Source organism: Clarias gariepinus, chromosome 24, assembly GCF_024256425.1.
Source record: "Clarias gariepinus isolate MV-2021 ecotype Netherlands chromosome 24, CGAR_prim_01v2, whole genome shotgun sequence".
In the NCBI taxonomy this organism is placed as follows: domain Eukaryota; kingdom Metazoa; phylum Chordata; class Actinopteri; order Siluriformes; family Clariidae; genus Clarias; species Clarias gariepinus.
The window spans coordinates 3,769,501-3,781,943 of record NC_071123.1 but is presented as its reverse complement, the minus strand read 5'-3'; the positions used below and the strand labels follow the sequence as shown (position 1 = coordinate 3,781,943).

Genomic DNA, 12,443 nt, shown 5'->3' with positions numbered 1-12,443 from the left:
AGAGAAGAGCAACAGGACTGGGGAGTGATGCCTTCTTATATGAGGTCACAATAGGGGAAGATCTAATTAGCTTGTTTAAATAGAGTGACCTTTTTTTTCTCCCTTTTTTTTGTTTTTTGTACACACACACACTCATTCGAGACCCACAGTGAACGTCTAACCATGACTAAAAATTTTGCATAATAGTTGCCCTTTAAACATCTGTCTATTCGTTTCAGGATGATTTGCACTATACAGGAGGATGTGCGCTGGTTGTATGCAAATATTATGCCATTGTATGTATGAAACTTGAGCATCCATGGATTTTTGTGTCTAAAGGAAAAAAAAAAAAACTGGATCCAGTCCCCGTAAGGATCCGATTCGAGACAGACAGGAGTAATGTTATAAACGTTGGCAAATGCTGCCGCGATCAGAAAAGGGTTCCTTCGTTTGTTAGCAACATCAGCCTTCAGACAGCAGACGTGTCGAGTATATTTGGTGCATTTTATTGCTTTAATGCCTATTGTGAAAAGACAAAAACAAAAAAAAAACGTGTGTGTGTGATGTCTGGAGGCTAGGTTCTACAGAAAGGTCAGCTCTGATGCAGCTCATTTCTAGAAACCTCGCCCTCATTCTGTTTCCTATCCGACCTCGCGGACTCTCCTCTTCTTCCTCTCCCTTGTCGATTTCATACACACTAAACACTACACACACTCGTACACACTTGCTCCAGGCGTCTCCACCCTCCCGGGAGATCTTTCCACCCACTCTTGGCCTCCGCACTACCACTAACCCGAATGTTCTTCGACATCAGCCGAGCGCCTGTAGTCGCGATTTAATTGCTTTTCCTCAAGACGTTTTTTTTCTTTCCCCTTTTCCCTTCTTTCCCAAGCTGCTCGACTCCGTCTGTGCAAACAGACACCTGCATCGCGCCATAAATAGAGCAGCTTGAGGGAATATGCTACTTTTTTTTTTTGTCAGCTGTTGTTGAAGTGCGTCTTTTTCAGCACGCGTTGCGGGACACGAGAGTGTTTTAGGCGTATGCTGAAACCTGATTGGTCAGGAGGCCTGTGAGAGTTCCTTGATTGAATATGATGTTGTTGCTACGGTAACAACAGGTTTACAAGGATTCCGCGCGTAATTTCCGGATTTGTGTTCAGTATGATGATGATTCATATTCATGTAAGGAGTCTCCAGTCCCAGGGGTATTATGTCATCATGGCTTGCACGAACAGGCTCATGAAATCCTAACCGTTGTTGTAGTATAAAAAGAATAAGCCACTTTGAACCGTGGCCTTTTAGAAAAACAATCATCTTTGATTACTTTCCTATAACCGCACACCACAAGTGATTTGCTCCTTGCTTGACATTGTTCAGAAGCGCCTCAGATGTCTGCGTCTTCAGCCTGATTCTCCGTTCGCCACTCCACCAATTTAGCCCTCTCTAAAAGCCTCTCCCCGCTGACCTCGCCACGTCCAGGTCTAAATTGGCTCCGGTCGAGTCTTGGAAACGCCTCGACGAGTCTCCGCTTGGAAAATAACAGACAGATTAGACACAGTGGTCCTCTTTCGCTTCTTTTTCTTCTTCTTTTATTAGAAAAACCAGCGGAGAGAGGAAACCGGTAGAGAAGAAACGCTTTGGTTCAAAACCGGCTCATGAGGACTCGTATAAAGCGTGTGTTACACAAGAAGTAACTAGCATGTGCGTGCGTGCGTGTGTGTGTGTGTGTAGGGAGAAAAATGAGAAATGGCACAGCCCTGGCTGATACAAATTGGCTCTGCATTTACACACTAAAATCTCACGCACATTTCTTTTTGCATTGAATTCGGCAAGCACGAGTGCGCTCACTCGGCACCTGCGCTCTTCTCACGCTGCACCTCCGTGACATTAAACGCAGCTACGAACAGATAAAGAATGAATTAGAGGATCAAAAAATCCTAATCATTGTGCCGGAACAGAAATAAAACACTATGTGATGCGCTGTTACCGGAGCTGTAAGAGGGACGTACCGCACGACCCTGTGGTTCATTATTTTTCTACAAGTCAAAGCGGTCAAGTCAAACCAGGACTTGAGATGAAAATTTTGATGAATATGGGGAAAAAAACAAAAGATGTCAATCAGAGTACGGCGATCAGACTCTATAGCTACGTTTACACTGTCAGGTAAATGTGATCCAATTCAGATTTTTTGCTCGTATGTGACACATATCCGATATGTTCTATGTCCGTGTAAACAGGAAAAAAACGCATGCATTCCGATATTTCGAGATCCGTTTCAGGCCTCCTTCATATGTGGAAATAAATCAGATATAAATCAGATATGTGCTAATGTGATTGTCGTGTAAACAGACAGATCGGATTTTCTAAGGCATTGTGTTCTGTACGTCATTAAAACTGCGACTTCTGTACGTCATTAAAAGAACCTCCCTTTAGGTATGCGCGATGTTTTAGATGGTATGGCAAGTGTAAACACTTGAATCGGATATGAGTCATAGTTGAAAGAACGTGTAAACAGACGGTCAAAAAAATCAGATATAGGCAACAAATCAGAATTCGAGGCATCGAGACCTGCAGTGTAAACGGGGCTTTAGTCGCAGTAGAACATTTGAACAGTGCAAATGTTTTAAAGGAAGTATACACCTGGCCGAGGCGTCTCCTAGGATCATTCAGCAAGAGAAACGCCTGATTCTTGAAAGGTCCTGACCTCGATCCAAACCATTTCCACATGTTTGGGTCATTAAGGGAGTTCCTGGTAGGCCAGCGTTTTAGAATTTCCGATCGTGGCTCCGGTGTACTGAGAAAACATCCTTATAGTCCAAGAACTAGTGAAACTCTGGAATAAGTGCATTCGTTGCGCACAGGGATTACTGTATATAGAGAAATAAAGGGAGGTTTTACTTTCATAACTGTGTTCTGTTATTCTGCACAATCAAAAGTCCAGGTTGACTTTTTTAACTACTGCCATAAATATCATTCATAAAGGCATGAAGCAGAACACGCTGTACCATAAACACACTGTATGCATAAGAAGGATTGAAACTTCTAAGGATTTGACTGAATCGTTGTCCTTGAGCGTTTCTGGACGTGTACAATCCCAGCAACATAACAGCAGTGATCAGACTGCGCAGAAGAAAAGCGATGTGCGGATAAAGAGCCTGTAGGTTTTGCCCTCCATCACGCGGCGGCGGTACGACAGCCACTGCCGTTTCTGATCGTCATTTCTATGCATGGGATGATCTGAGCGTCCGGCCTCCAGCGCGTCGGCTATTTCACACTCCGCGACACACGGCGGCTCTGCGCTGATTGTTCACGCAGTGTGGAGAGCGCAGTGTTTGGGCTTAACTTGGACCAGAGTAGTATCAAAGGCATTGTGGGTAAATTGATCCATCAGGGTTTTACTAACACTCAGATGGTTTTCCATCAGGGTGATCTTTGTGGTTTTTCCCACACGGCAGCTCAGTGGATGTTCACCTGTTAGAAGCTGTTTACATTTACTTGTGTTACTGTAACTGTGTAGTCTTTGTGCATTTCTACTTTTTAAAGTAGTTTTTAAAATGTGTCATTTTTTTTTACTTAAGTATGTTGTGTTTGATGTATTGTACTTCGCTACATTTGAAACCATATTCGCTACTGAGTAAAAATAAATGAATGAAAATGAATAATGATAAAAAATAATGCAATGGAAAAAATTGCACCCCGAGACCACTGCACTGATTGATCGATGGGCTTCAACGTGCTAAATTCACAAAAACGATGGAGACGGACAAAAAAAATTCTGTATGTATTATGTATTATTATGTTTGTATTTATGTTGCCCGCCCCTCCCCCAGTGTGTGCGCTGCCCAGGTGTGTGTATGAGAAGGAGAGAGCTGTGTTGCCCCCGCACCCCCCCCCCCCCCCCCGAAACACTCTATTCTTTTACCCCTTTTTTTTACTTTCACTTTATGTTTTGTATTATAATTTCGTGACGCTGAAAGAGGCGATAAAGGTTTTGTGCTGAACGTTATTCTTGGCTCTGAGCTCTTCTTTCCCCTCGGCTATCCGGTGCAAAGCGTCACACCGTATTTAAGCGACCACTTTGATTTCAAGCACAAAAAAGGCAACAGATTTAATATGTAAAGGTGTTCCTTCAATTAAAAACGACTAGGTTTATAGATGGATTTATATTTATAGTAAATCTATAATAGATTTATAAATCCGCTTGTCTTTTTTGAACTACACTAGACTCCCCCACCCCCACCCCCGTTGTTAAAAAAAGGAACTCGGTAACTTTTACTCTAAGAAATGATCATTTTTATGAGCTACTTTTTACTTTTACCTGAGTGGATTTTTATAATAGAAACTTTACTTATACTTCAGTACAAACGTTTATCTCGGTTTACGTTTCTATCTGTTTATACTTGATATACTCTCTATCTATTTGTTTTTTGTCTATACTTTACTATCCATCTATCTATATCTTTCTGTCCTTACTTGACATCCTCTGTCTGTTTATCTATCTATCTATCTATCTATCTATCTATTTATCTATCTATCTATCTATCTATCTATCTATCTATTTATCTATCTATCTATCTATCTATTTATCTATTTATCTATCTATCTACTGTATCTATCTATCTATCTATTCTGTCTCTCTCTATCTATCTATTTATCTATCTAGGTTTATTTTTCTATCTATATCTTCTTATCTGTCTATACTTGATATACTCTCATTATCTATCTACTGTTCTTTACTATCCATCTATCTGTATATTTCTGTCCTTACTTGACATCCTCTGTCTGTCTATTTATCTATTTATCTTTCTTTCTGTCTATATTTAATCCTATCTATCTATCTATCTACCTATCTACCTATCTATCTATCTATCTATCTATCTATCTGTGAATCTTTCTATCTGTCTATCCTTGACCCACTAAATTAACTTTACTGTCTGCCTGTTGCCTCATTATATCTTTCTATAGTTGTCTTTTATAATCTCTCTCTCTCTTTCTTTCTCCCTCTCTCCATCTCTCCCCAATCATATCTTCATAACCGTATCTACCCATCCATGCATCCCGCCTTTTCCATCATCCCTCCTCGGCATGAGTGTATGATGTTAGAGTTATGAATTCCAGCCTGTACTGAGTGGTGAATTTGTTAAAGAGGAACGAAAGCAGAGAGAGAAAGAGAGAGAGAGATGTGTAGGTCCGTATCAGACTGCAGCAGATCAAAGGGAAAGCATCAACACTTTTTTATTCAGTTTGTTTATGAGAATTGGAAACATTCTTGAAAAGGCGTTTGTCCTTCATCAGACGTTAGCGGCGTATTGACGCGGCGTAGCTGGTCAGATAACGGGTATTTTATCAGGTGTGGTGTTGATCCTGTGATTACTGAGTCACTCAGACACTGCTGCATGTGCTTATAATCAATTAAAGTGTGTGTGTGTGTGTGTGTGTGTGTGTGTGTGTGTGTGTGTGTGTGTGTTTAATGTGCATGCACCTTGTCCTCATCTCATTCAATGTTTAACAAAAATAATATTTAAAAATAAAAATAATTTTTTTTTTTTTTATTTAACAAAATTATTGGCACCCTTGCTAAGATTTGAAATCTATCTCACTTGTTGTTCTTGATCTTACACCCAAATTCTGCCTTCAGGTTTAGATGATTGAAAGTCTTTTTGTTATTCTTAACTGGTGGAATCATAATTATTGGCGCCCTCTACGTTTTGCGTTATATATTATAAGAAGAAGAATTCCGTTTTTAAATTCACGGAAAAAAAAACCACGAAGCCTGAGCGTTTAAACACAAGGCCTCCCGTCGGATCATGTCATTTTTCCATCTTCTCCCCCCCGCCGTGTAGTCGATAAACGTTTGATAACTTGCGTACAGCGCCAGCAGGGACTAATAAAAGCCAGCGTGAAGGAGGACGCGCTCTATTACAGTTCACCGAGCTCTCCTCTATCTCACCCTCTCTCTCTCTCTCTCTCTCTCGGTCTCTCCTTGAGCAGGTGCTGGCAATTTCCAGTGTTAAATTATGCAGATAATGCCCAGCCCGGGTATCTAATTAAGATGAAGCAGAGGGTGGTGTGTGGTTATAGGTTCTGGAGCTGTACAGCTTGCTGTGATCACTGCTGTCCATCAATTACATACACTCACACTCACACACACACACGCACGCACGCACATCCAGTCTTCAGAGAGCGAAAGGGCCGGCTTGTGGATGATTAAGGGTCCGTGCACACCATCAGCACGTCCATCTGTCTTGCCTCACCTGTTGCCAGACTGACAGATCTCACCGCGCGCGCCGTCGTTAGCCAACTCCTGGGCGAAACCAGGCGGCCTGGCGTTAAGCTGGATTAATTTGGTCGAGCTTTATGTGTTTGTCAGTTTCAGTTAGTCTCACAGCAGAGCTGATTTCCGGCGATCGAATCGTGTCCCGTTTACTTCATACAATAATGCAGGATTGTACAAGGCTTTGCTTCGAGAAGTGTATCCGAGGATTATCCGTTATAATGAACATTTGCTTCCTCGTAGGTGGCAGTCTCCCTAAACCCCAAGTCAAGACAGCTTCGTTAGGACAGGCCGGGAAAGCCAGATCACCGCTACTTCCTGTCTCCGTACCCACAGCACCAGAAACTGCAGAGGAAGGACAGAAACCAGCAGAAGACCCGGCGAGTGTGAGTCACACAAACACACACAAGCTCATTAGAAGCACGTCTCAGCAGGAAGGCTACTTCTCTCTGGTTTGGTCTGCTGGCTCTCGTTTCCGTGAGGCTTCTACAAGATCCACAACACAGGAAGGTCTAAAAATAAACACAGTGTCTATTACTGGATCATACACTCGTGTGCCTCACGTGATGCGTGTAACGTTTAGCACCAAGCACGATCAAAAAGACTTGAATCCGAAACACTTCCAATCGCAACTCACATGAAGCTCAGTGATGGCTGGAGGCGGAGCTTGTTTTCAGACCAGAGTGAATTAAAAAGAATAATAAAAAATAAATATAATCCGGAGACCGAGGGTGCTCAGATCTTTTTCTTTTTTTTTTTCTTAGTAGTTAGTTTGTTTACTTGCTTTATGAAATCAACACAAAATAAGTGACATGCACACAAAATAAAAACGAAAAAGTAAATCAAACTTTTGAATTGCTTAAAATGAGGGATCAAAGGTTTATTATCTTTTCAGTAGTGTTCATTTCGTCAAGGAAAATAAGGACAAAAAATATTTTAAAAGGCGACCTTTTTTCCCGTGATTAAGACGAGACGATGACGAGACGTCACAGATATCAATGAACAGCGACAGTGATGAAATCATCATGCAACATTGTTTATGGAAAGAGACAAGATTTAAATATGGTTTCAAAAAATAAGGACCAATAAAACATCCGTTTTTATTTTAGTGACGGAATAAGTATATAAAAAAATTATTGGACATTTGGCAGTTGTTCTGATAGTTAAAAATAAATATAATTAGCTAAAAACATCAAATGAAAAGGTACAAATTAAATGTTAAGATAATTATTTTTTGAAAAATAAAAAAAGTGTTTTGGCTAGACTGGATTGATTTTAGGGTTAATTAATAATAATAATTGCTAAAATGTTACTTTTTGATTAACTAATAATAGACTAAAATACTTAAGGGTTCCTCTGACTAAATGTTCAGACTTTTAGTCGACTAAAACGTAAGATTTCGATTAGATTTAGAAGAGATAAGATTGACTAAATATGCCAAAAACTATCAGGGACATTTATCCCAGGACTAAGACTAAAAGACTAATATTGAAAATAGCTGACAGAATTAACAGCACTTTTCAGGACATAAAGCGAAGATCTCGTTAACGATCAGCCGGACATCAAGCAGGCGATGAACTAAAAACTATGTATATACAGTACTGTGACGGGACTCGCTAGAGCTCCGTACTAGACACCGTCATTGTTCTTCTATAAAAACAGACATGTTTAACAATTTATAAATGTTTTAATTATTAATTTCGATAAATGAAAAGCTTTAATTATCAGTATATTTTCCTGAAATCCAAGTTACTTTAATGTAACTGCTAGTGATTGAAGTCAGGGTGTAAAAGCGTTCTGATACGATATTATCACAATACGAAGGTGCTGGTTGGATCGTGATTCTGTAAGTGTCGCGATTTTATAAAGGTAATATTAGTATTTGATTTAATAATAGTATTTTTTGCTACAATTTTAGACAAATTATTTGCTGCTGCTGCTGCTGCTGTGTGAATAGTTTAGATTGCACCACCTATAGGTCCACAGAGGTACAGCAGCGTTTTAACGCCTTAAATCCAAACATACTGTATATAAATAAATAAAAAATTTTGAAAAAAAAAAATCAGTGTTGGAGTAAGTGTGTGATAAATCTCTGAATCGATTTCTGTTGGGTAAACAATCCGTAATCAATCATCAGTTTGAGTAAACCCATCGATGATCAAGTAACAGTCTATCTAACCGCACAGTACAATCAGTACTATGTATCCAATTATGTAAACATTAAAGCACTTTTTGTAAGTCGCTCTGGATAAGAGCGTCTGCCAAATGCCTAAATGTAAATGTAAATCAGAAACAGATCAAAATCGAGGTGCATATACAGGAAGTACATTACAGTAAATATTGAATGTATAGAATGTATAATGTTAGTAAATTTTAGAAAGATACTGTATTAGTCGGCAAATTCTACAACCCTCGTTCCATGTAAAAATGTATTCCAAAGTTCAGGTAGTTCAAGGCATTCGGAAGGTCCCAGGATTAAATCCCACGACTACCGAGTTGTCCCTGTAGGGCCCTTGAGCAAGGCACTTAACCCTCCACTGCTCAGATGTATAATGATATGAATATAAGACGCTCTGGTTAAGGGTGTCTGCTGAATGCCTAAATGTAAAATATGATCGCACAGCAGTTTAATAGCACCAGGAGAAATTCGAAGAACCTTCGATATTTAGTCTGTTGCTGCTCAAAGATAAAACCCAGGGGGTGGAAGTCATTCTCTAGCAATAATGATAGCCTACTGTAGCTACATAGCGAAGGACATGATGTGTTGTGAGCATGCACAATTATCGGCATCGTGCACAGATGTATGTGCGGAATTTAATCACTGATCGTTCCATCAAACGGTTTACATTTAAACAGTTCAGTTTATTCTATTCGTCATTAATTCTGGGAAACGTACCTTCATTATAAAGAAAAATTATAATAATAGTAAAACGTCTTTTTTTTTTTCGCTGAATCCAACTTGCATTTCAAATCGCGCCTGAAACGTCACCACGGGAAAGTTTCAAAAGTAATGCAAGATCTTATGCAGGTTAATGCCATGAATTGCAAACTTAAGCTGACCTCTTAGTTTTATTAATATTTCATAAATAAGGATCTTCTGCCGGTGCTAAAGCGAAGGTCATGGATTAATAATGCAGTAGGAATAAGTCACAGCATATGTACACACACTGAGGGCAGCTTCGGGGATGTGGAGAAAAGAACTCGGAGAGGACAGAAACGTCACAGAGGTGATGGAGAAGATTGGTGTTCCTGAAGGTCAGCCGATGTCACTCCTGATAATCACACGACTTCAGAGCAGCTCTGCTTTGAGGAGACGGAGAAATAAGGCTCGGACTTGCACTCGTACCGCTTGTTTATTTCCCACCAGCACATGGTGCAGGATGTAACCGTATCATACACACTCCGGAGGTACAGGATGAGATGAGAGAGAGATATGAAACATAGACAAAAACAGTTAGTAGCCTGGTATCAGTTACGTTACAGCTACTGGAAAAATTACTGACTGTTGAAGTACAGACACTAGAGACTCCTTCCTAAAAAAAAACCAGAAAACCATTTAAAAAAATTATTAGATAGAAATATGTCATTTGCAGCTCAGTGATAATGATGAGGGCTAAGTAGATGTTATATGAGGGTTACTGTATGTACTGTATGTTTGTGTAAATCACCGTGCTGACGGTTTCTGTCTCCACCCGCAGGTGTACGAGCAGGACGACTTGAGCGAACAGATGGCCAGTCTCGAGGGACTGATGAAGCAGCTGAACGCCATCACCGGCTCGGCATTTTAACGTCGGCGACGCACCGGCGGGAGCTGTGATCTAGCGGAGGGCCGGGGACGCCTGAACCCAGGCCACCCAACCTGTGACTATTCAGACTCTCTGGTGTCCCGTGTCCCTCCGCTCCAGCCTTTACTCCACTCACGCGTTCATCTGCAAAAAAGAAAAAAAAACAAAAAAACAAAAAACATGCGATGAGACGGAAAAAAATAGAGAAGAAGAAATGAAACAACTTTTGACTCAAGACTCTTAAAAGGGAGCGTTTTTTTCAGCCGGAGCTCTTGTTTAGAGCTCAGACCTCCACACGATTCTGTCACCAACGTTCCGATGTTGTTGTTGTTTTGTTTTTTTTCCCGTCGTTCCTTTGGTTTCCACTCACATCAAAGCTTTGGGCGGATATTAATAAGATGGAGAGGACTGGGTTCAGAAGAATGACACTCAGGTCCATCTCTCTGCTGCGCTGTCGCTCCATCTTACCATCCAAAAAAAAAAAAACAACACACACACACACACACTCAGATCGTGACGAAACATGTCCGCGCTCGGTGGATTGGGAAATAAACGATCCGTTTCACTGCGAATATACCTCCATTTCCTGACCAGTAGTTTGACCTACTATGACTGTGTTATAATGCACAAACTTAAACTTATAAACACTCACTGTATCACCCCACGCCACAACTCAAGCAGTGATTTGTTTTTTTTTTTTCTGTCACGGAGGTGAGACGCAGCAACCTGCGTGCGAAACAAACCTACGAACGAGCAATTTCACTCCCTTTTTTTTTTTTGTGATCAGCTTTTCCACGCTGTCGACGCCGCAGGGCGTGATTGCCGTCCTGTAGATGAAAGACTCTGTCACGAAGAATCGGAGTCAACAGCAAAACATGAAACATGCTGCTGCGTCAACACAGACCCTGCTTTACTTTCCCTGGTCCTTTCGCTTTTTTTTTCCCCACATCATTTTGTGTTTCGTCAAATCTTCTATTTTTTTTAAGAAAAACATGAGTGGGAGACAATATATTTGGATGTGCCTCTATTTTTTCCCCTTTATTTATTGATGCCATCTGTGAGCATCAGTGCATTTATTTTTATTATTATTATTATTATTATTATTATTATTATTTTAGAATTGCACTTGCGCAAAACCTGCCAGTTAGAAAAATAATCTTTTTGCAGGACGAAATCTGAAAAAAAAAAAAAAACAAGGAAGAAGAAGACGTCCTGTCGTTCTGTACGCCCAGAACAAGGCACAGCGCTTACGCCGGATATTTTTCTTGTACGCTGTACATGTGTAAACTTTACCACGGACAAAAATCACGAACACTGTAGCAAAACAAGAAAAAGATGCTGTTTTTATTTTGTTTGTTTTATGTTTTTTTTTTGTATTGTACAGTACCATAGAGCAATTGAAAAGGAGGAGATGGTTAGTTAGGAGGTTTTAGGGCTGGAGGAGGAGGAGGATGATGAGGAGGAGGAGGGGTGGGAGGGTGGGGCGGATGGGGTGGTTTTTTTTAACCAGGAAATTTAATATATTTGTTTAGAGTGTTCCTCGGTAATTTATCATCAATGTGTCCATTTTATAAATTATTTCTCCAAGTAAAACACGAACAAAAACAAACAAACAAACAAACAAACAGGAAGTTGAAAGGAGTGCCTAATGAACCCTGTACGCCGGCGCTCACTTCCTCGGACCTGAACGCAAAGCATTTGCCAGAGCTAGTGGATTTTTCCCCGTTATTTTCCCCAAATTTCCCACAAGTTTCAGTCCTGATTTGATTTCCTATGATATCAATTTCGTCTTCAACAGATCACTAATCGCACCGATCTGCCATCAGGTTGGTGAAGAAAAGACAAACTGGGAGTTTAATCAGCTCGCTATCCGAGTCAGTGTATAATTCCCTGGATTTTCTGATGATCTAATTGACCTCACAGATAATCCCGCATTGATTCTAATCTTTCGAACCAAACCCCAATACTGTGACTTTTTTATCTATTATAACATTCGGCGAAACCCGATATCATACACGTATTTTTCCATCCTTCTTAAATTGTCCAATTTTAGCGTTGTTAACCAAACTAGAGTAGTCATCGAAAGGTACGAGTGTACGTTTTGTTGCCATTTGAACGAGGGGAGAACGTGGCGCACCATCGAAAGTGTGAAACGCGCCCCCCTTTGGCCATTTCTACCCACGACGTTGTATACAATTGCTGGTTTTGTAATGCACTGTAGAACAGTCTAATGGTTCTTTTTTATATAGAAACGTTATTTCGATTGTGCATTCCTTTGGTTTGATAAATAAAGGTTTTTTGATAAGAAAAAAAAACAAGTGATGTATTTGATTTGCTTTTGTCTGCAATCTCTTGTGTCTTCATTCATTGGTTGTTTCTCTGCTGTTAGATCTCTATATCATCAT

The 12,443-nt window shown here is 40.3% G+C and overlaps 1 protein-coding gene across 2 annotated transcripts in view; it reads left to right on the top strand.

The window, feature by feature from the left end:
* Positions 1-11,465, top strand: part of dcc (DCC netrin 1 receptor) — a 258,324-nt gene extending 246,859 nt beyond the window's left edge. For both annotated transcript variants that reach the window (XM_053484759.1, XM_053484758.1), the window contains exons 28-29: positions 6,497-6,639; positions 9,952-11,465. In XM_053484759.1, the coding sequence (XP_053340734.1) occupies positions 6,497-6,639; positions 9,952-10,041 (233 nt within the window). In that variant the 3' untranslated portion in view covers positions 10,042-11,465. The remainder of the gene's footprint in view (positions 1-6,496; positions 6,640-9,951) is intronic.
* The last annotated feature ends 978 nt before the right edge of the window (positions 11,466-12,443 follow it).